Below are 24,960 nucleotides of genomic sequence, written 5' to 3'. Positions count from 1 at the left end.
TACGCACTTAGATGTTGCAGATTTTTTTAATGAAGATCTCATTAATAACAACATGAATATCGATAATGGAGATGGGAATGTCCACAATTAGTCACTTTTCTTTGTTATGTTTTTTTTTTTATTATTATCATTTATTTACTTTAAGGTGTTTATTTTATTTGGCATATTTATGTAATGAACTTTTATTATTTAAGCATTTATATTTTGAACTTATTATGTTTTTTTTTGTTAATGAAGTAATGGACATTTGTCATTCTATACATGATTCTACAAATAATGGTGATGATATGTGTTTGGTGGATAGCGCAACCACTCATACAATACTCAGAAGTGATAAATATTTTTCAAATTTATCAAGAATGAAGGCAAATATTAATACAATATCAGGCACTGCAAATTTAATTGAAGGCTCTGGAAGAGCCATTATATTGATGCCTAGAGGAACAAAAATTATTATAGATGATGCCTTATTATCCACCAAATCAAAAAGGAATCTGTTGAGTTTCAAAGATATACGTCGTAATGGATATCATATTGAGACAATAGATGAAAATAATTTTGAATATCTTTGCATTACATCTATTGTTTCAAGAAAAAAATGCATAATAGAAAAATTACCTGGTTTGTCTTCAGGTTTGTACGTTACACGTATAAGTACAATAGAAACTCATGTAATTGTGAACGAGAAGTTCGCAAACCAGAAAAATTTATTTGTTATTTGGCATGACCGGTTAGGCCATCCCGGTTCAATTATGATGCGTAGAATAATAGAGAACTCACATGGTCATCCATTGAAGAACCAAAAGATTCTTTTATCCAGTGAGTTCTCATGTGCTGCTTGTTCTCAAGGAAAGTTAATCATTAAGCCCTCACCGGTAAAGGTTGGAATTGAATCCCCTGGATTTCTTGAACGAATTCAGGGCGACATATGTGGGCCTATTTGCCCACCATGTGGACCATTCAGATATTTTATGGTATTGATAGATGCATCAACTAGATGGTCACATGTTTGCTTATTATCTACTCGTAATGTAGCATTTGCAAGATTGCTTGCTCAAATAATCCGATTACGAGCACAATTCCCAGACTATGCAATCAAGACAATCCGCCTTGATAATGCTGGTGAATTTACATCACAGGCTTTTAATGATTATTGTATGTCAATAGGGATAAATGTTGAACATCCTGTTGCTCATGTACATACACAAAATGGTCTAGCAGAATCATTTATTAAGCGCCTCCAATTAATCGCAAGACCATTACTTATGAGAACAAAACTCCCAATTATAGCTTGGGGACATGCTATTTTACATGCTGCGGCACTTGTACGTATTAGGCCAACATCATATCACAAATTCTCCCCAGTACAATTGGCTTTTGGTCAGGAGCCAAATATTTCCCATCTAAGAATCTTTGGTTGTACAGTATATGTTCCGATTGCTCCACCACAACGAACAAAGATGGGTCCTCAAAGGAGGCTGGGAATATATGTTGGGTATGAATCTCCATCTATCATTAAATATCTCGAACCCACAACTGGAGATGTATTTACAGCACGTTTTGCTGATTGTCATTTTGATGAAACAAGTTTCCCAGCTGTAGGGGAGGGAAAAGAAACAGCTGGAAAAAGAAATTATATGGAATGCACAATCATTATCTCAATTTGATCCTCGTACAAATCAATGTGAACTTGAAGTTCAAAGAATAATTTGTTTGCAAAATATTGCAAATCAATTACCAAATGCATTCACTGACCCAAAGAAAATTACAAAATCACAAATTCCAGCTGAAAATGCTCCAATTCGAATTGAAGTCCCAGAAGGACAATTAATTAATGATTCTAAAGCACGTTTGAAACGTGGTAGACCAGTCGGTTCCAAAGATAAAAATCCTCGAAAAAGAAAGGGAGCAAATAATCAAGATGGCCCTAATGAAGAGGCTGAAAATTTCGAGGAAGATGTTGACATAAACAAATCTCTTGAAGAGATTCAGGTACCTGAAAATATTAGCAATAATGAGATCTCAATAAATTATGTCAATACAAGAAAAGAATGGAACCGACTCGAAGTAATTGTCGACAATATTTTTGCTTATAATGTAGCGCTAGAAATTATGAATGAAAACGAGGATCTTGAACCTAAATCTATCAAAGAATGTCAAAATAGAAAAGATTGGCCAAAATGGAAAGAAGCAATTCAAGCAGAATTGAATTCACTTGCTAAACGCAAAGTATTTGGACCTATAGTCCAAACACCTGCAGGTGTGAAACCCGTTGGATACAAATGGGTATGTTTACGTAAAAGAAATGAGAAAAATGAAGTTGTGAGATACAAAGCAAGACTTGTAGCTCAAGGTTTTTCTCAAAGGCCAGGTATTGATTATGAGGAGACATATTCTCCTGTGGTGGATGCAATAACATTAAGATATTTGGTTAGCTTGGCTGTGAGTGAAAAACTCGATATGCGATTAATGGATGTAGTCACAGCTTATTTATATGGATCACTAGATAGTGATATTTACATGAAGATCCCTGAAGGATTTAAGATGCCTGATGCATATAATTCAAGCAATCGAGAAATGTGCTCAATTAAATTACAAAGATCATTGTATGGATTAAAACAATCAGGACGCATGTGGTACAATCGACTTAGTGAATATTTATTAAAAGAAGGATATAAAAATGATCCTATTTGCCCATGTGTTTTTATAAAAAGTTCAAGTCCTGAGTTTGTTATCATTGCTGTATATGTTGATGATTTGAATATTATTGGAACTCCTGAAAAACTTTCAGAAGCTGTGGAATATCTAAAGAAAGAGTTCGAAATGAAAGATTTAGGAAAAACAAAATTTTGTCTTGGTCTACAAATTGAGCATTTAAAATGTGGAATTTTCATTCATCAGTCAACTTATACTGAAAAGATTTTGAGACGATTTTATATGGATAAATCACACCCATTGAGTAGCCCAATGGTAGTTAGGTCACTTGATGTAGAAAAAGATCCTTTTCGACCTAGAGAAGAACATGAAGAGCTCCTTGGTCCAGAAGTACCATATCTTAGTGCAATAGGAGCATTGATGTATCTTGCTAATTGTACAAGACCTGATATAGCTTTCTCTGTCAATTTATTAGCAAGATTTAGTTCTGCTCCAACATATAGACATTGGAAAGGGATTAAGCACATACTCCGTTATCTCCAGGGTACTATTGATAAAGGATTATTATATTCTAATAATTGTGGGTCACAACTTATTGGCTACGCAGATGCAGGATATTTATCTGATCCACATAAAGCCAGATCTCAAACTGGCTATTTGTTCACTTGCGGTGACACTGCTATATCCTGGCGATCAACAAAGCAAACTCTGGTGGCTACTTCCTCAAATCATGCTGAGATACTTGCAATTCACGAGGCAAGTCGAGAATGTGTTTGGTTAAGATCAATGACACAACATATTCGAGGAACATGTGGATTAACATCTAATAAAGAAGTACCAACAATTCTCTATGAAGATAATGCTGCTTGCATCGCTCAACTTAAAGGAGGGTACATTAAAGGAGACAGAACTAAACATATTTCACCAAAATTCTTCTTTACACACAATCTTCAAGAAAATGGTGATATCGATGTTCAACAAATTCGATCAAGCGATAATCTTGCAGACTTATTCACGAAGTCATTACCAACATCAACTTTTGAGAAGATGGTTCACAAGATTGGAATGCGTCGATTAAAGGATCTCCACGAATGCCAAAATGAGGGGGAGTAATTTCATACTGCACTCTTTTTTCCTTGACCGAGTTTTGTCCCACTGGGTTTTCTCGGCGAGGTTTTTAATGAGGCAGTTATTATGGACATCCAAGGGGGAGTGTTATAAATAGTATTAATTATGTGGATGTCCAAATCTTTTATTTATTACCATTAATGTAATCAACATTCCCTTTTTCTTAGTTTCCCTTTCTCTTAGTTTCTTAATATTTGACTCTTGTATGTGTATAAATAGGAGATCACCTATTGGAATAAAACACTCAGAAAATTCTCATCTCTTCTATATTTTCTTTCTCTAAATTATAATATTACATAATACTAATATTTCATAACAAAGGTCAAAATTTTCACTGAAATAAATGTGTTTCTAACAAAGCCTCTCTGTCAGCTGATGAGTGGTAACACCTGTAAATTGTGTAAAATTCTAGGATAATCTAAGAAATAAATAGGCTCGCCACTTGTCGAGCAATGGTGGATCACAGTTGTGCTAGTGGGTCCCACTCTCCATTTTGTAAATGTCACTTTCAGAAACATGCCCAAGAGGTACACATGTATGGCCATCAGCTAACAACGTGGAGACACTTCCATTTAATGAACACATTGAGAAATAAATAAATAATAATAATAATAATAATAATAATAATAGAAGGCATGGAGCATAAGCTAAAGAAGACCCCATCCAGTACCAGCAAAAGATTATAAGCACTATGATTGGGCTTGGTAGGTGCAATTCGGAGCCCACAACTAAATTCAAAAAGGAGTTTTTTAATCGTATTATGTGGACCTGGGATCCATTTTCATATCAGATTCAGAGGTTAGAGATTACGATTATAAAAGAAAAGTGGGTTTATAAGTCTTGCTTACTAGGGTAAACTAAGCAATTGCTTAGGATAAACTAGCCCATATAACCCGAGGCTATTTTAATTTTTCTTAATATTATAATAAAAAATAATTATTTAATGATATATTATATAATAAATAGTAATTTAAAATAATTGTGATGTAAAATAATATTAAAATTATATTATCTAATTACATATTATTATCAATAATTTATTTATTAAACATAAAACTTAATAAAATAAGAAAAAAAATTAAATTTATTTACCCTATTTTAAATTATTATTGTTTGAAGGAAAAATTCATAAGTGTGTAATATTATTTGTTTATTAAGATATGTAAAATTTATACTACTAATGTGGAATAGAATTTTAAATTTCATTTTTTTTTAAAAAAAATAAATATATAAGGTGATGAATTAGAGTGTTATTATTATTATTTAAGTAAGCACACTCTTTACTTTTTCTGATAAGTATTATTTTTATATCATCATCATTTAAAATTATTGTCATTATTATATTTCCTGTTGTTGTCATTGTATCACACCTATTGTCATCACCTTATCTCCACCGTTCTCACTGTATTTCACTCATTCTCACCACATCTCATTCGTTGTCACCGCTAAATCTTATTCATTGTCATCATCGTATTTAAATTGTAGTCACCATTGTTGTTCTTTCTAAATCTCAATCTTAATCTTAAGTTCTATCCCAAATTGTAAATATTTTCATTAACATATCTATAAGATCTAATTACGACTATAATAGTCCCTTAATCATACATCATCAAAAACAAAAATTCAAACTTATCACTTAAATAATGTGTTTAATACCTCATCTAGTCTAGAATTAAAAATATTTAAAAATGTTAAATACATTATTATTTTTTTACACTGTATATCATATCATTTTTATCTCAATATATACTAAATAATTTACAAATTTAAATTATATATACTCACACTAATCAAAATTCACTATAAAAATATAATTAATAATAAATCAATAATAAAGTAATATTTAATTCATTATCCTAAAAACCATTCAAACCAAATAATTCTTTTAAAATAAACTATTTATTTTATATATTAAAAAAAGAACTATTTAGAGTTAATCCTACATTGCTTATGTATAGAAATAAATTGTCATATTTTTAAGATGAATGAGCTACTCATCTCATTGCCAATTAGTTTTGAGATGAAACCTCATTCATCTTATCTCAAATTCTAACATGGTATCAGAGCCACTTGTGATCTGTGGTGAGATCAAAGTGCTACCAGTTCAAAAAAGACGAGCCAAACTAAAAAACTTTCGCTGTTTTTTCTTTAACCTCCATTTGGACCTTTCGGCCAATGTGTGCTATTTTCCAATATTGGGATCTTTGACTTATTTCAAAATCTATAAATTTCTCGACGTGTACACCCATAAAATTCCTAATATTTGGCATTGTGGTATTCTTTCAAATGTCACGTTCGGCCTTGTGATCTCTTAAAGATCGTTCGTTATACCCACACTTTTCAGGCCCAAACGTAAGGAGAGTGTATTAGAGTTAGTCTCACATTGCTAAAGTGTGGAAATAAATTATCATATATAACATGAATGAGCTACTCCTCTCATTTACAATTGGTTTGAAGATAGAATATCATTCATATTATCTCAAATTTTAAAAATATGTAATAAATCTTTAAGAAAAATGAAGTATGAGTATGGAAGATAATTTAGTTGTTATTATTATTTTTATTTTTTGAAAATATGAGAGATATATTAGTTCATATAACTAATATTTAATAATTTTGTAATGTATAATATTAATTAGTTTTATGGAACTAAATCAGGTATGCAACGAAATAGTAATTTATGATTATCAACGTACTACATCCTCAAGATCACCATATGTATATATATTAAATCTGAAAAAATAGACAAAAAAAAAAAATTACCTCTTGAAGCCTATCAGGGTATTCTTGTTTCTTTTCTTATGTTATATCCTTGGATGATGAAAAAGAACTCACACTGTAGTCTTCCAGATCGTCCACCATACACAAGAACCACTACTAGAAAAATTACTTCCAGTGACCCATGCTAGTGACTCTAATACTGTTTAGTGACTCTTCACTGCGCGTCACTAATGAGGGAGACTGGAAAGTCAGTTTTTAGTGACCCTTCAACACGTGTCACTAAATCCTTTTATAGTCACTCATTACTCGTCACTGTAGGTGTTTAGAGTCAGGTTTAGTCAAACTGAAAAAGTATCAGCAACCCACAAAAAGCGTGACTATGTTTTTTTTTCTTTTTTTTTATTTTTTATTGTTATTCTGTAGATATAGTGACCCACAAAAGGGCCACTATATTTGATTTTTTTTTAAAAAAAACTATATGTATTTAAATTTTTTAATTCAAATTTTATATATTATAAAAATTAAATAGTAATTTAACTAATTATATTAATAGAATTAAATATAATAATAATTTTAATTAATTAAAAATAAATTTCAATTATAAACTTTAATAACCTAAATCTCAAAGATGATTTAATAACCACAATACAAAACTTTGAATAAAAGTGAGTTAATGGATATGAACATAAAATTAAAATAAACACAAAACAATATATCATTTCTCGATCGACAAAACAAATTGAAACAGAAAAAATCTAATAGGGTTTGGTAATTGATGCTGATAAAGTTTAAGAAGAGCAGAGACAATAAGGATCCTTCTTGAGTTGAGGACCTCCTCTGCCACTGGAATCATTCCCCGAATCGGGTAATCCTTAGCCCGACTTTCAATTCTCTTCTATATCATGGGCCAATTTTCTACTAAATTCTTCTTTGCGGTATTGTAAGACCTCCATTGAAACTCCTCCCACAATAATATATTGATTTTTCTAGACACATTAAAACTCAAAATCTTCCTCAATGCCATAAATAAAAAGAAGGCCAAATATCGCTTTGGTTCTTCAAGATTAACCAATCAGTAACACTTAATCCTTTTAAAACACTCCTTTAAGAAAACTTCCCTGCAAATGATAACTCAATATTCAGATTGAAGCAGATTGTAAAACCCTAATCCATAACCCTCTTCAAATAAGCCACTAAAATTCCAAAAAGAAAAAAATGAAATCAGTGAAGTGCATCTAACTAGGAACCTTATAAACATCAATTACCTATGTGGATACATGGCTTTTTCTAGAAATAATGGTGAAACAAAACTTGCAAAGAAAAAAAAAAAAGAAAAAGAAAGAATGGTGGAAGAAGAGGGGATGGGTCTGATAGGATTTCCATGTAAAGTATCCTTAATAATAGGGTGGGCATCCGATCCAATCTAACTTTTTATTTTCTTATCCAATCCAATCCAATTAGTAATTGGATTTGGAAAATCATCATCCAATCTAATCCAATTATACCTCAAAATCCAATCCAATCCAATTACTAATTAGATTAGATCGGTTTTTTAATTGGATATCCAATTACACACTTAAATTTTAATATTAACATAAAAATATGAAGAAAATACGTAAAAATTAAATATCATCTTGTATTTAAGTTTAATACTCCATAAACATACCATCATTACAATGTGATGCAACTAAAAGTTTCAAATAATTAAAACAACAATATTTCTAAGTAATAAAATAGAACAAAACATCATAAAAATAAATACACAAAACAACCAATTGTTACAAATTTATCACAAAAATAAAATGAAATAAAAATATAATTAATATATAATATATTTCTTATTATATAAATAAATATAAATAATTTTTTAATATATATAAATGTAATTGGATTGGATTGGTTTTTAATTAGATTTTGAGATTGACATCCAATAACCGATCAAATCCAATTAGAATCTAACTTTTAGCCTCCAATCCAATCCAATTGTAATTGGATATCCAATTTTTTGTAATTGGATTGGATTGAATCGGTTCAGTTCAATTAGATTGGATTGTTGCCCACCCCTACTTAGTATATATTATGCTTTTTTTAGAAATATGCATTTTATCTTTTATCTTTTTAATTATTACAGCTATGTTTTCCTTATTTATTTTATTTTAAGATTATGATATAGTTATATACCAGGTAGGTCGGTACATATTTACCCAATCATCCCTGACACATCACTATAGAACAATATTTTTTAAATTAACAAAAATTAGAAAATATTGAGTTTTACTCTTTAGTGACCTTCTATATCTTTGGTGACCTGTATTATAAGAGACTAACACTAAATATTTTACAGTCTAATTGTGCATGTCATTAAAAATCACTCTTAACTCTTTAGTGACCCACAATTTTTGTGCGGATCACTAAAAGGCCAAATTATAGTAGTGGACTAGTATAAACTAGTAGGATATAGTGTATATAGAGTTTTTAGTTTATTTATCAACACATGAGAAGAACACCTTTTTAGAATGATGATAGAAAAGGAATTAGTTTGATTAATCTTTTATGGCTTTCCAAAAATAACACGAATTTGTTTTTGGTTTATACAGTATATTAAAATTAAAACTAATAAAAGTTTTATTTAATTAAATATTTTAATTCACATTAATTATTAAATCATATTTAATTATTTGATTAAATATTTATAATCATTCTATTATAGATATTTATTTCTAATAACTGATTGAGTGAATCTCTCAACTACTTGAGAGAATATCTTAATCACTTGGAGAGAATCTCTCAACTACTTTGAGAGAATCTCTTAACCAACTAAATATCTATAATTACTTTTCAAATTTAAATAAATATTTATCTTTTGAATTAATATTAACCCAAAAACAAATTCAATGGGTGGTGCCTATCACTGTGTCTTAACTTAATGTAGGTGACGCCACTTATGTCTTAACAAGATATTGGTGGTGTCTTTTGTCCAAACAATTTTTTTTTTCTTTTTCCCAATTTATTTAATTAATAAATTTGAAAATTAATTACTTATTACAAAATTAAATAATTACTATTTTGACAAATCAAAATAGTCTTTTCCAAACATTCATATACAACTTTTATCCCTACCCTTCCAGTGTTTCGATGTGGCAATCCAGAGACCATGGATCTTAATTTTAAACTCCAATAAAATAGATTATTTATTGAATCTTATCAATCAAGTAATATTGTTTATTAATTTCATGAATATTCTATTATAAATATAGAATTGAACTCGTAGTAATTATAGAATTACATTTACTAAGTTTTACTACAGAAGTTCATTGATATAATCAATTCCAGTGATTAATCCTCCTTTTGTTGGTTCGTAATTAGTTGTTGATTTAGAAATCTAGATAAAGACTTCTAAGCCATACCTACTCGTTAGATTGGCGAGAATGAGATATATGCTAAGTATAAATAGAGAGACACAATAATTTATAGTAGCTCACTCCCTGTATCGCGACAGTAATAAAACTGCGTCTGCTTCGATTATTTATTCTCACGAGATTAATTATAAAAAGTTGCTAAGTCTAGATGCTCTAATTTCTAGAGAGAGATGCTCTGTCCTTATGGCTACTTTTATAGAATATGAAAAATAAGCTAAAGGAGCTCTCCTGTTATAGGTAAAGGAGGTCATTTAAATGTGAATAAAATAATACAAAAAATATGGAAAAATACATGCTGGCTACTTTAGACCGTAGATGATGATATAATGGTTAAAATTAACTTTTGAGATTGATCGTCAATTTTCAGAGTTCCAGTTGCGACGGCGGGACACGCTGCGGGTAAGTTGTAGCTTAAATTCGTAACTCTCTTGGAGGTAAAATTTAGAGTCGATAGCCTCTTAATTGAGATTGATGTGTAAGATATGACTTAATAGAAAATTGAAATATCTTCGAATTTCAAGTTGAATCGCATCAATCAGATTAATATGAAGGGATTTATGGTCATTTTACTGAAGGTTATTTAGGGCCCAGCGCCCTGGTTGACATCCAGCCCCCAGGTTGACATGTGATGTGGGAAAACGTGATTGGGGATGTAATTTTTTATGCCTAAGTGGTATTTTGACATAACTTAGTCCATTTCTGTGTACTGGCAAAGCTAGTCACCAGTTCTTAGAGATGTTGTCATTATACAGAAATGTGAGACTCGAAACTACATGATTTCCCAGTAAATCACCTTGTTAGATGTGTGAAAATATGAAGTTGTAAATTTGACTATTCTGACTTCATGGCTCTCGGTTATTTTGAAAAACTAGACGATTGATCGAGACAAAATCAGAATCAGATAAGTAGCGCACTAGGCCATTTGTCAAACTAGGCGTTGGGTGCTTATTTTGAAGCTTCTGGGATGTCATTTTGATACTTCCAAAGTTCTAGTACTTAAGGATGAGGACTCTTACCATGTTTTGACCATTTCAGAGAGAATGCTCAGAGCAGAATTGGCATTTGAATGATTGAAACAAGTGCACCGAGTTGATTGTCAACCTGAGCACTGGCCTAGCACCAGGTCAACCTGGGCGCCGGGCTCAGATTTCAAACCCTTAGGATTGTGGTTTTTTTCCTAATTTTTCTTGTATCTTTGTTATTTTTGATAATGAAAAAATTTCTAGGAACACTTTTTCGAAAAGATGATTGGAAATGACCTAGGTTGAAAATATGTCAATCTGGGCACTAGGCTCAGCACTAGGTGTCAACTTGGGCGCTGGGTCCAGTTTTAGGCCACGTAGAAGTTTTATTTTGTTGACTCATAAATTTGGACTAGACTTTTAAGCCACACCGCTCGCTAGATTGGTGAGAATAAATAAAAGTAGTTAAGTAATTTAGAGAGACACAATAATTTATAGTAGTTCACCCCTATATCATGATAGTAATAGGGCTATGTCTACTTCAAGTTTTTATTTCTCACAAGATGGTAATTACAACCATAGACTAAGTATCAGAAGCTCCAAACTATAGAGAGATAAAGTCTAGAGAGAGAAACTCTAACCTTGTGGGTAGTTTTATAAATGTGAAAAATGAGCTAAGGGAGCACTCCTTTTATAGGTGAAGGAGGCCCAAAAAATAAGGGAAAAATAAAAATAAGTTGTTATCCACCCTTGATGATGATTTAACAGTGAAAATTAGCTTCTGGTGGTGATGGCCAATTTTCGGTGCCCGACGGGTGCCGCTGCGGGTTACCTAGAGCTTATATTTTTTAAATCTCTTGGGAGTGGTTTTTGATGATGATAGCTTCAGAATTAAGTCTAGTGTATGAGACATGACTTAATAGAGAGTTTAAATAGCTTCAAAACAAAATTTGAATCGTGTCAATCAAATAAAAGTTGAGTGAATAATGGTCGTTTTACTAAAAGCAATTCAGGTCCTAGTGCCCAGGTTGACATCTCAGCGCCCAAGTTGACATCTGACGTCAACCTTGACGTTGTATAAGTGTAGAAACGTCGAAGGGGTGTCCTTTGAGATGCCTAAGTGATAATTTGACACTACTTAGTCCATTTATATGCTCTGGCGAAGCTGGTTACCAGTTCTCGAAGATATTATTGTTTTGTGGAAATAGAAGACTCAAAACTTTTGATTTGTGAGTGAGTCTATTTGTCGAAAAATTGAAGTTGTGAATTTAAATATTCTGACTTCATGGGTCATTGTACTTGTAAAAAACTAGACAGACGGTCAAAACGACATCAAATTTGGATAAGCATAACCTAGTGAACCAGGCCATTTGTTGACCTGGGCGCTGGGCCCTTTAACTGAGCTTTTATGATTCTCTTTTTAATACTTCTAAGGCTTTTTAACTTGAGGACAGGGTCTCCTCCCCTATTTTTGACCATGCCAGATTCAATGGTCACATCGGATTTGGCATTTTAGAAAATGAAGCCAGCGTCCCAGGTTGATTGTCAACTTGGGCACTGGGCCCAGCACCAGGTCAACCTCAGGGCTAGGCCCTATTTTTAGGGACTCGAGTTTGTGGTTTTCTCCCTGAGTTTACTTGAATCTTCATTATTTTTGATGACTATAAAAATACTTAGAGTACTTTTTGCTTAATTGAATTGGAAACAGCCCAGGTTGACAAAATGTCAACATGGGCGCTGGGTCAAGCCCCAGGTGTCAACCTAGGCGTTGATTCCTAGTTTTTCCCTTAAAAAATTTGGTTTAGTCCCTAGAAATAGTTGACTCTCAATATTTTCTAAAGACGTAGATGATACTCAAAAGAATTCTTGAAAAATTCCATTTTTTGTGGCCCAAGTTGGAAAATTGTCAACTTGGGCGTAGGCCAGCCCTAGGTGTCAACATGGGCGTTGGGCCTTGTTATTTGTGCCCACAAATTGTTGTTTTTCCTTATGAAGGACCTATTCCCCTATTTTAGATGAAGGCAAATTCGATGTAAAAGTCAGATCTTTGATTAGACACTTGGAAAGCGCCCATATTGACAGATTGTCAACCTGAACGCACGGCGCTTGGGGCCTCAGGCCCTAGGTGCTCAAAAATTAACTTGCTCCAAATTTGATTCTAATGCCTCAAATATGTTTGTGGTATGTCTAGATGATGTCCCAATGCAAGTTTTAACCACTTGCACTAAGAGACCCCAAAAATTGAAACCCTAATTGAGGATGTAAACTTGGGCACTAGGTGAAACCCTAGGTGCCCAAGTTGGCTTTCGGGTTACAAGTTCGTGTGATTTTACCTCCCGAGCCCTGGATTAAGTTGCTCCATGTCTTCATGGTACAAAATATTGAAAGATAGTGAGTTGGATTAAAGTTATTGAAGTCCAAACTATCATCCCAAAGTTCACGAAGTCAACTTGGGCGCAGGGCTAGGGACCCTTCCTAGGTCGACCTGCTATGACTTGGGACTATTCAACTCTAAGATGTTATCTTTCTTTGTCACGTGTCAAATATTGATGTCCATGTCATTAGGGCTACTTTTGGTGTAAACACGTTTTGTCCCAAAAAATAGTTGAATCTCAATCTTTGCTGAAAACAGAGAATATTCCTAGAAGACTTCTGAAATAAAAAAAAAATCCTCAAAAATGGCCTAGGTTGACAAAATGTCAACCTGGGCGTTGAGTCCTTATTTTGGCACTCAAGATGTGTTGTTTCTCTCCTAAAAGTACATATATCTCCATTTTTGATTAAAAGGAAGAAGATGCAGAAGCCAAATATTCGATCTGACACTTGGAAGTGGCCCAGGTTGACAGATTGTCAACCTAGGCGCTAGGATGCTCGGGCATCGGGTATCTGGTGCTAAAAATTGAATGTTCTCCAGATTTAATTTTGATGCCTCAAATATGTATGTGGTATGTCTAGTTTATGTCCTAATGCAGAGGTTGACCCATTTGCACTACAATTGGTCCTAAAAACTAAAACCCTAGTTGAGGATGTCAACATGGATGCTGGGTGAAATCCTAGGTGCCCAGGATGACTTTCGAGGTGCTACTTTGTGTATTTTTTTTTCAGCTCCTAGGACCTGGATTTGGTTTCTTCATGTCTTCATGCTACATAATATTAAAAGATAGTGGGTTGGAAATGAGTTATCAAAGTCCAAACTTCCGTTTTGGAGTTCTTTAAGTCAACCTTGGCATAAGGCTAGGGACTCCTCCCAGGTTAACTGCTATGACTCAGAACTATTAAACTTCAAGATGTCATCCTTCTTGCCATGTGTGAAACATTGATGTCCACGTTACCAAGAAAAGTTTTTGAGTTAACATTAGTTTTGGTCAAATTTGTGTTATACCCTTTTATTTACTTTTTTATCCTTTAGTACTGTTAATTCACTACTAAGAGTATAATTTAGATCCAATGTAAATTTGTGCACAAATTTTCAGTTCTAGAATTAACACTTAAAAGGAAACCAACATTCGATCTGTTAGAAAAGTCAGGATTCCATAATTATAGATCATGTTCCTAGCCATCCATACTATTAGATTTCCTAATAGAAGTTATAAGAATCATCTTTATTGAAAAATTTTAACGAGTGAATCAAAGAAACTAATAACATGAATATGATCTCAGAATTCATGTCGATCTACTATTGACAATCTTTATGATATGAATTACGTTTTTATGATAAATGACATGCTTGATAAAGAAAACTTAATTACATATTGGTCTTTGTCATATATAATCTTTATTATATACAACACCTTTATTTAGATGTCATACTACATCAGCAATTCAAATTGAGATTACTTGCACCAAATAACAGGCATCAGTGAAGTGCACCAACGCAACATATTAAAAATAAAAATAAAAGAAATAAAAGATTTTAGATTTGGTCACGATCCGCAGCAAATTTGAGATTCCAATACTATTCAAACCCAAAAGTGACAATACATTATCATATTTAAATTAGCAAATTCAATACAACAAGAACAATATTAGATTGTGATGAACCTGAAGAAAAAAAAGAAAGAAAAGTTCTCAGAGGCAAAGAAGATAACATGGAGAGAGAGAGTGAGAGAGAGAGAGAGAGAGAGAGAGAGAGAGAGAGAGAGAGAGAGAGAGAGAGAGAGAGAGAGAGTAGTTCAGTGAGAGTTCATCTGTGAGAGAACTCAAAACCACCCAAACGAGTGAGATTTGGTCTACGGTGGTCGCCTTGTTAAGAGTCATTATCAAATCTAGAATATGTCAGAATGTTTTAAAATGCTCTAAGAAATTTGTAAGAGAAATCAAGAACACTTTAAAAGTTTTTGAGAAAACTTAGAATAACTTAAATTAAGATTAGATAGTTCTAGAGTTGTTTAGAAAATAGTAAGAAGCAATTAATTAGTTAGTAAATTAGAAAAATCTAGAAACATTTAGATACATCCTTTGTAGCCTATAAATAGAAGTGGGGTGTGTGCTTATGATGCAAGTTTGAGCAAGAGAGTTCAAGTGTGAGAAAAGGAGTCTAAAGTGTCTTCAAGTGAAGTGTGTCCTAGTGTATTCAACTAAGTCCCAACAAAACTCTAAAAGAGTGTCCCATCAAATAGTGTGCAAGTAAACCTTTAAGTGTGAGTGTCTAGTAAATAAAAAGAGTGAGTGATTGGTGTGTTGTGATCAAGATAAAGTGTGTCTAGTCTTGATGTAATTACTTTTTTAATAATAAAAGTAATCACGTTTTTTCACGTGTTGTGGTGTCCAACACGCTTTGGTTGTCGTTGGGGTGTGGGTGGGTCGTCGAGGTCCCTTTGTGTCAGGGTACTCACTTGATTTTGCCGTTTTGGGGTGGACTCGAGTTGAGAAATCAAGGTTTGGGGGTGGTCAGGGTGGTCACCTAGGTTGTAGTCGGGGTTTGAGTTTGGCATGAGGTTAGTACTACAGAGAGAGAGAGAGAGAGAGAGAGAGAGAGAGTTTTATGAGTGAATGTGAGTGTGAGTATATATATTAGGATGTTTTGTGTATATTGGGCTTGGGCTTTTGTTTTTTTTCTTTGTAATGTCACTTTCGTCAGTTTATAACCGTTGTCATTTTGTGTTTGTAATAAGTTGATGCAAATGTCATAACATGTTGATTTAAAACCGACGTAAAATAAGTCCCGAACTGACAAATAAATTTTAAATGATTTTTTTGCGTTGATTTCAAGCGTTGAATTGGATCAACCAAAATATAAGTATTGAACACTACAAGTGTCACATAGGAATGCTTTAACATATAATGGTGTTACATGATATAAGTGTCAATATTGATGGAGACGTCCTCATTTTCTATATAAAATCATCCGATAGTTTTCAAAAAATTAGGAATAACTTAAAATGCTAAAATAAAACTGGAAAAATAGATAGTTACGCTGGTATAGTAAAAAAACAAGTACGCGGGCAGTTCATTATTAGAATTAATTTTTCACATTGAAAATTATTAAAAATTTTTGCAATACATAGTAAAACTACAATGTACACCATTGTATGTAAAAGTTAAATGAATTTTTGTAGGTGTCGAATACAAAAATATTACTACTAGGAGAAGCAAAAATGACTCATAATACAGAATTTTCCAACATATTTAAACGCTAGGTGTCAAGCTCTTATTCCACAAAGAATATAAAGAGGTTTCCAGTGTGAACTTGTTGTGTGTATTGGGTCCAATTAATACTGTTCAATGATTTTTAAGCTCGGAATTTTGGGTAGAGAGTTTGGATAAGAAAATTATAAAGCGTGTCTCCATCAAGCCCATGTGGTTGATTGCCACGTAGCCATGTTTGATGGGTCCCACAGCCGACAAATGATTCAATGCGGTTAATCTCCAAAGAGGTGAAAGGTGTTGACCCCAAGATTTGATAGCTTTTAAGGAATAGGTTTAAAAGTCAAACCTCTGTTCATAATTTGATTTTTTTTTTTTTTTTTTTTAAGAGATAAGTTCATAATTTGAATTGAACACACCTTAATTGGTAATTTAGTATACACTACAAAATTATAGTACACCTTTAAAATAACTTGGTACATTTTTTTATTTGTTTAGGTATTTTGAAAAAATAGTTCAGTTTAGTGCTTTCTTTCTTAATACGGCTTTAGTTAAAAATTTAATAATCTACTAATAAACTCAACCATTTATATGGTATAAATATATACATATGTATGTTTGCGTATTTTTTTTTTTTTCAAAATTAGAAAGGGTACTATTTTTACACAGTTTAAATAAATTAAAATAAAAGAAAAAAATATGGTTCTGGTTCTAAGTTTCTCGACTTATAGAACCCTCCACAATCACAAAATCTAAGTTTCTCGACTTATAGAACCCTCCACAATCACAAAATCTATCTCTTTTGAGTTATGATTTAGATTATAGCTTGGGTTGCAATTTGTATTGCAATTTGAGTTGCTCAAGTTATGACTTGATTGCGATTTTATGTTGCAACTTTATTACGATTCGAATTGTGATTTGAGTTGAAACTAAAATTGCGATTTCAATTGCAAATTGAGTTGGATTGCAATTTGAATTACGACTTAGGTTGCGACTACGGTTACAGTTTGGTGTAAGCATTATCTATATCTTTTAGGCTGCATCTTGAATTACGATTATAGAGTTGCGACTTGATTTGTGATTCAGGTTGCAATTTAAGGTTGCAAAGATGAATGATAGAAGAAATGGTGAGAATGAGAGAAGAAAATTGGTTTGATTTTGGCAAGAAAATTGGAAAAAAAAAAAGGAAAAAAAAAAAAGATTTTCCTTAAAAAGGGAAAGAAGAAGTCATGGAATGAGTTGCAATGATAGAGACTCAATATTAGCAAAGTTGTGATTTGGGCTTCAATTTTTTTTTTTTTGAAAGAACAACTAGTTCATTAAACAACAAAACGGATGGGAACCACATGGGGAGCTCCCTCCCCTTGGACTACAATAGCGTTATCGCTAGAAACTCTAGCAGATTTTGCTTTGAATCCGACACCACATAACAGCTATGCCAACCCTCTTTGCACACCCAATCTAGAGAAAGCTAAATAGCTTTTGTCTCTGCTTCCAAAGCTGAGTAGGCAGAAGACTTCGCTAATTTGTAAGCCCACACACCAGTAGAGAGATTAACCATCACCACAGCAAGACCTGCTACACCTTCCTTCCAAGAGGCATCTGTCATTAAAACAATATTAGCAGCCGAAAAATTCCTGCTATACCCTGAAGGACTCGACACAAGAGAATCGGATGCTTTCGTTGAATCACAGTAATTCATCCATGGAATCCAAGGCTGAGTCCACATATCTATGGTTGAACCAGAAGCTGCTATAGCCATCGAACTCTGAAGCACTCCTTGTCGAATTCCCAGCAGACTTTTCCAAAAAAAAGAGTCACTACTCTTTGGAGAGACCGACCAAAAATTCTGGTGATGACAATACTTTCTTAGAACACACTGAACCCACGGCTTTTGCTCATTTTGACCCAAGCACCAAACCAACTTTGTAAGAAGAGCTTTATTCATGTCTTCAAATCTTCTTAAGCCAAGCCCACCAGAACTTTTTGGTTGGCAGATTTTATCCCAAGACTTCAAAGCCAAGAAACGATTCTTCTCCATGTGACCAAGCCACCAGTATCTTCTCACTAAAGCATCCAAATCACGACAAATTGAGATAGGGACTTTGTTGGTAGACATGTTGTAAACAGGCATTGAGGCAGCCACCGATTTGATAAGGATCAATCTCCGTGCGTACGATAAGAGCTTCATCTTACACCCCTTGAGTCTCTTCTTCATACTTTCTTTAAGCTTCTTGTAATCATCCTTCTTTCTCCTTTTGTCATAGGCTTTGTGCATATCAAGTTTAATTGCCATAAGGCCTCCTTTCCCTTTCTTCTTTTTAATTTTGTGTACCAATTCTTGAGTCAAAATAGAAGATTCAGCTATCCATCGCCCAGGAAGAAAGGCGGATTGGAAAGGTGAAATCAAATCATCCATAATAGGACGAAGACGATTTGCCAAAATTTTCGCAATCACCTTGTAATGGAAACTACAAAGACTGATTGGCCAAAATTGCTCCATCTTGACAGGACAATCTATCTTCGTAATCAAACAAATAAAGGTATGATTGAATCTGGCATCCATGGTTCCCGTGGCAAAAAAATCTTTGACAACTTCAATTAAGCTCTGCCCCACTAGATCCCAATACTTCCTATAGAAACATCCCGAAAAACCATCGGGGCCCGGAGCTTTCAGCGGATGAAGACTGAAAACTACCTCTTTGATTTCTTCAGCAGATGGTATACTCACCAGAGAAGCATTAAAATCCATGTTAACCTTTCCTTCAATTAATCTGTCATTATTGCTGAAAGGTACACTTCTTGGAGCCGAGTATAGATCAATAAAATACTCAGTAGCAATAATACCAATTTTCCTTTTATTGTCCCACAATTTCCCCTGCTTGTCTTGGATCGCCCAAATCTGATTTCTTCTCCTTCTAACTGTTGCTGCAGCATGAAAGAACTTCGAATTTCTGTCCCCTAACTTAAGCCAAACTTCCCTTGACTTTTGTCTCCAAATATCTTCTTTTTTTCTGCCAAGCATCAACTAGTTTAACATGAGTTTCTGCCTCCTCTTCACCAAGATCAGTATTAAAGTCTTGGCATTGTATCCATTTAAGTCGTTGTTCTAGGGAATTGATCAGATTTTCAGCTTTTCTTCTTCCAAGTCTGAAGGCCTCTACAGGTATTATCTAAATTCCTGAGAAATTGTCTCGGAGCCTCCATCCCCGAAGAACACCAAGCTTGCTCGATAACTTCTTTGCCAGTATTGTCCCTAGACCAAGCTTCATAGAAGCGAAAGGGAATAAAACCCTTGCTTTTAAACATATACGAATCCAACAAGATGGCAGCATGATCCAACACTGATATGGGAAAATTAAGAACTCCTGCATTAGGATAATTGTTAACCCAATTAGTAGAGGCTAAGGCTCTGTCCAGCCGTTCACGAACCAATCCCCCCTTAAACCTCTTGTTATGCCATGTGAATTTACACCCCGTAGACCGCAAATCCACTCCACCAGAATAATCCAAAAAGTCATTCAGCCACCTAAGATCACTTTGAATAACCTTACGGCCCCCTTGTTTCTCTTCCGCATTTCCAATACAATTCAAGTCTCCTATAACCACCCAGGGCTCAACACAATTATCCACTTTCGAAGACAACATGTCCCAAAACTGCCTCTTAGCATTCTCATAGGGAGGCCCATAAACCGCAAAGACATTCCACCATCTATTTTCTTTGTCATCCCAAACTAGAGCTTCAAAGAAGCTGTTGCAAGCTCTAATAACATTGATTCTAACATCCCACTTCCACAATAAACAAAAACCCCCCGCCAAATTAATAGCAGAAACACATTCCACTCCATGATAACCCAATTGTCTAGCAATCCCCTTCATTCTATCCTTTCCCAGTGTAGTCTCCATCAGAAAAATACAATCAGGCTTGTATTTTCTATCCCAAGCCATTAAGGCTTGGTCTGCCCAGTCCCTTGCGAGGCCTCGACAGTTCCATGAAAGGATTTTCATTGGGACGAGGGGGGGGGGGAGGGTGGGGGGTTGGGGGGGGGGGGGGCCTGATAAGGGCCGCCTCCTCACCCACATGAAAATTTGAAACACTTTCAACTCGCACTTCCACTAAATTCATCTCACCTTCCAGTTTCCTCGCAGCTTCATTTAAGTCCTTCCACGCCGAAGTCATCTTCTTCTTCCTGATAGCATTGGCTGACTTAGGTTCCTTCCTCCTACGTTTATCCTTCCTGATAGACGAAGAAGAGCCTGCTCCAGAGCCCATTTTGAATGTCGAAGTTGAAGCATTTGGGGAAAAGGGATCCATCTTAGGAAGTTCTTGTGAAAACTCCCTCGAGTTAAAGGCAGTCTTAGGAACATAAGGGACAAGAGTCAAACTTGTTTTTCATTTTCTTGGTTGAGGGCAGGGGTGAACTTCATTAGTGACATCAAGAGGGTCATGAAATAAAGTGGGAATAGGCTCAAATTTATCTACTTGGGCTGGGCCCATTAGTTCCTCAGCCAAACCAATCTCCTCTGCATAATCGGGCCAGGGAAAATGTGTGAGTTCAGGATGACAATGGGGCTGTCTTGACTTGCAAACCTTTTCATGTGGGCCTTCTGTCGTTTGGGCATAAGTAGTCCCATTATTGGACATAATTGTAGCAATAACCCCCTATCCCTTTCATTACGAAGTGGTCTTGAGGAAAAGGTTTTAATTATTTCCTCTACTGTCATAGTCGAAGACTTACCCTGAGAAGGTCTTCTCCAAAAGCTTGGGGATATGGAACGAGCACGCCTATCCTTATTTGGAGCTACAGGTTGGATGACCATAGGTTCTGAAGAAATCCTCTCATTATCCACCAGTCTAGGCACTTTGTTGACTATTTTCAAATTCTTCCTCGAATTGGCATCTGAACTTCCTCCCTGAACTCTGATTACTTTCCTCATAGGCTTGCCCTACCGGAGCTCCACCCTCTGTTGTTTTGGAGGCATAGGTCGTTTACCTTTTCCGTCATGTTCCACCGTATTCTCCTCCCTCCTCTGGTTAGTTGTGCCTATCGAATTCGCCATATTCCTGAACCAGTTCAATTGATTTCTCGTATTAAAACAACTTATAACTGCAGATTCTACTTTAATCCATGGCCCAAAAGCTCGCACTGCCTTGCCTTCGGGGGGTAAACATAGACGGTGTCTCCTGCACAATTTTTTGCCTCGTGACCGATTCTACCACAGTTGTAGTAGAATCTTGGTAACTTGTAGTATTTGAATTGAATCCATTCCTTCCTTCCTCGCATAATATCCAGATAAAAGCCATATGACAGTTGATTATGGACATCTATCTCTACCTGAAATTTGAAGAATCCCCTCCTTGTGATTAACTTCTGATCACCTGTGTCACTACCCATAAAGGAACCAGCTTTTGAACCCACTGTTCGAATATTAGCCCAGTTCAAATAGGGAGTCGGCAGACAAATGGCTTGCACCCAAAACAAAGCTTTACTCATGTCAACATTAAACCAAGCACCATCTTCCGGCCACTCTTTAACAATCAAGAGTTTACCGTTAATGATCCAGGGTCTATTGTGTAATATCTCCACGCAATCCTCCTCCAAGTCAAAGAAAATATCCCATAACCCCTGTCTGAGAGTCTTGAACTTCCATAAACCTTGAAGTTCAGGCTTCCATATGTGATTCAAGATCTCTTTCAGCCTGTTCCTAGAAACTCCAACTCCATCGAAGAAGCATGCTACAATACCAGTTCTAGTTACCTCTTCACTCAGCTCAAAATTTGGCTCCAGTTCTAACGTCATGGAGTGAAAAAAATCCTGGCGAATAGCTTCCAATTCATCCACATCATTTTCCTTATCCTTCGACTCATCCCCTCTTTGTGCGAAATGTTCCTTGTCTTCATTACCTGTCTCCCTTTCCACTGTTCTGACCTCATTTGCCAAATTTGATTCATCTGGAATGTTGGTTGGCACATTAATGCCCCCCCTCAGAGATGCCATTAATATCACTACTAACCTCCATCATATCTTCGACTTGCTGATTCCCCATGACTCCTCCATTAACTTCATTTTCCACAATTCCCACGTTTTCCACAGGGTTATTAAGTTCCGAATCCATGATCACCATGCAAAGACGACACCAAAGAACTTTTGAGAAAAAATAATCTTGTGAAGGGCCACCAACAAACTTTTAAGAAAAAAGGAATCTTTGAATAAAACTTTTAAAGACAGAAAGGAAACTTCAAAAGCTTAAAACTTAAGCCAAGACAAAAGCTGTCAAGTTGGACTATCCAACTCTCTCAAAACGAGAGAAAAACTTTTCAAAACATAATAGTTAAATGCTTAAACTATATTTTATTTATATAGTATGATTTGGGCTTCAATTGTAAGTAGTGATTTCTACAAATCGGGTTTCGATTTTGAGAATATTGCGAAGTGGGTTTAGATGAGAATTTAGAGTTGCATAATTTATTTTTATTTTTTTTTTGAAGAAAATTGTTCTTTATTAAGAGGAGCTATCGCTCACAAGAATGGATAACAGCTCAAGGGGAACACTATTAATAGGGAACATACATTCAGCGAGAGTAACAGAGTGTCGGGCAACAAAGTGCGCGGCACGGTTCGCAGAACGCTTGACAAAAAATAAAGAAACATTTAACAAACTTTTAAGCAAAGTTTTACAATCCTCCACAACCAGACCGAAACCAGAATTATAGCTTACAGTATGACAAATAGCTTCAACGCAGACCAAGCTATTCGTCTCAACTTCAGCACAAGTGTAGCCGTGGTTCTTAAGCTAGCTAAGAACCTCTCTTATACCAATGATTTCAGCCAGCTCAGGGGAGACTTTACCAAATTTCACACCAGCAAAAGCCGAGACCAGCTCTCCACCAGAGTTCCTCACCACACAACCAAACCCGTGTTTAGACTCACGATCAAATATAGCCGCATCTACGTTAAGCTTGATGCCTGTTCTCGGTTTTTTTCCAAAGCTCCGAACCATCACCATCTTTGAGGGGTGACAGTAAAGGAATGTTTCCTTTACCTTGAGCTTTAACATATTGATCAAGACTTAAGAACGCAAAAGCAACTACATCACTTACACTTCGAACACGGTCCTTCCAAATTAGATTGTTTCTAGCCGACCATAAGGCCCAACACAGCATGACAATTCGGCTTAGCTTTAAAAGTCAGCCATTGCAGCAGAGAAGTGTTGTTGCGGCTAGCTTCTGCAACAGCAGCTTCTTCCCAACACGACCCTGCAAATTGGCAAGTCACAAGGAGATGGAATTCTGTTTCGACATAGATTCCACACATGGGGCAAACATTATCAGTCAACACCTTTTTAATGCAGAGATTTACCTTTGTTGCTAGACAATTAGAGGCCGCCCTCCATAACAAATCCTTCACCTTGGGAGGCACCTTGAAAGACCACATCTTCTTCCAAAAAACATTGTCATCTGAGTTCGAAGGAGGAAACTTGTTGTCTTGGATCATTTTATAAGCACTACGGACAGAGTAAGACCCGTCTTTTTCACCAAACCAGTACCAATAGTCTCCCTCAGCCGATTGGTTTATTGGAATCCCCAGAATTGTTGCAGCATCAACAAGAGAGAATAAATATCTAACCACTTTAACATCCCAGTTGCGACTGTGCATTTGGAACAAGCTGTTGACTGTGAAATTTTCAAGGCCAGGAACAATTGGTGCATAATTTATTTTTAATTTGGGTAAAGATATAGATTTAAATGGAGATAGAGATAGAAACTTAGAGAAGAAAAAGGAAAATATGTAGAGATCGACAATGATTGTCTCCGATTATATTAATGATCTTTGATGGTCTTTTTATATAAATATATATATATTTAAGCGTTTATACATTACAATTATGTTTTATTTGGGACTCGAACGCAGGACCTCCAACACACACACCCACCTATGGCCACTTGAGCTAGCCTCAAGTGGTTGATCTTTGATGAAAGCTTATAGAAGAGAAAAAAAATCTTGCCGTAAAAATGAATAAAAAAGAAAAATTTTAAAATAAAAATAAAATAAAGAAATTGTAATAATATAAAATAAAATAAAATTGTAAAAGTAGAGAAAAATTACAAAATAGATGTATATAGTGATTTTTTGAAAACTTTTTAAATGATGTTAAATATCTATAAAGCAGATAAAATAAATACAAAACTCTCTTATGTACTAATATGATTTGCTTAGAACGTCGTATTAAGTCGTATTGTATTATATTATATTAAATTGAATTATATATCATATTTTTATATAATACTATGTTAAATTTTAATTTATATTAAAATATTATATATTTAGGTGTCCATAAAAATTAATACTACATATAGTTTTATATAAAAATATTACATAACAATATAATACAATACAATACGACGTTCCAAACGAGTCCATACAAATCAAAATTGTATTATAATAAACCCCTCTTTCAAGCGGTGTTTTATAAAAATATAAAAATAT

General features: G+C 34.5%; 2 protein-coding genes across 2 annotated transcripts; both read right to left on the bottom strand.

Annotated features, from left to right (window-relative positions):
* Window positions 1-17,942: 17,942 nt before the first annotated feature.
* Window positions 17,943-19,496, bottom strand: LOC133036189 (uncharacterized). The gene has a single exon (XM_061112699.1). It carries the CDS (start codon window positions 19,494-19,496, stop codon window positions 17,943-17,945), a length of 1,554 nt encoding a protein of 517 aa, XP_060968682.1.
* A 3,770-nt stretch (window positions 19,497-23,266) lies between these two features.
* LOC133036188 (uncharacterized) lies at window positions 23,267-24,129 on the bottom strand. The gene is made up of 2 exons (XM_061112698.1): window positions 23,617-24,129; window positions 23,267-23,521 (listed from the first exon to the last, which is right to left on the bottom strand). The coding sequence occupies exons 1-2, from the start codon at window positions 24,127-24,129 to the stop codon at window positions 23,267-23,269; spliced, it is 768 nt and encodes a 255-aa protein (XP_060968681.1).
* Window positions 24,130-24,960: the final 831 nt, after the last annotated feature.

This window comes from Cannabis sativa, chromosome 3, assembly GCF_029168945.1.
Source record: "Cannabis sativa cultivar Pink pepper isolate KNU-18-1 chromosome 3, ASM2916894v1, whole genome shotgun sequence".
Lineage (NCBI taxonomy): Eukaryota > Viridiplantae > Streptophyta > Magnoliopsida > Rosales > Cannabaceae > Cannabis > Cannabis sativa.
This window is presented reverse-complemented; position numbering and strand designations above follow the sequence as displayed.

Bases quoted from the DNA above. Each gene is read 5' to 3' on its own strand.
- LOC133036189 (XM_061112699.1), bottom strand. From the start codon at position 19,496: ATGCTTGGCAGAAAAAAAGAAGATATTTGGAGACAAAAGTCAAGGGAA.
- LOC133036188 (XM_061112698.1), bottom strand. From the start codon at position 24,129: ATGCACAGTCGCAACTGGGATGTTAAAGTGGTTAGATATTTATTCTCT. The intron at 23,522-23,616 runs GTCGGCTAGAAA...AATATGTTAAAG, and splicing joins ATGCTGTGTTGGGCCTTATG to CTCAAGGTAAAGGAAACATT.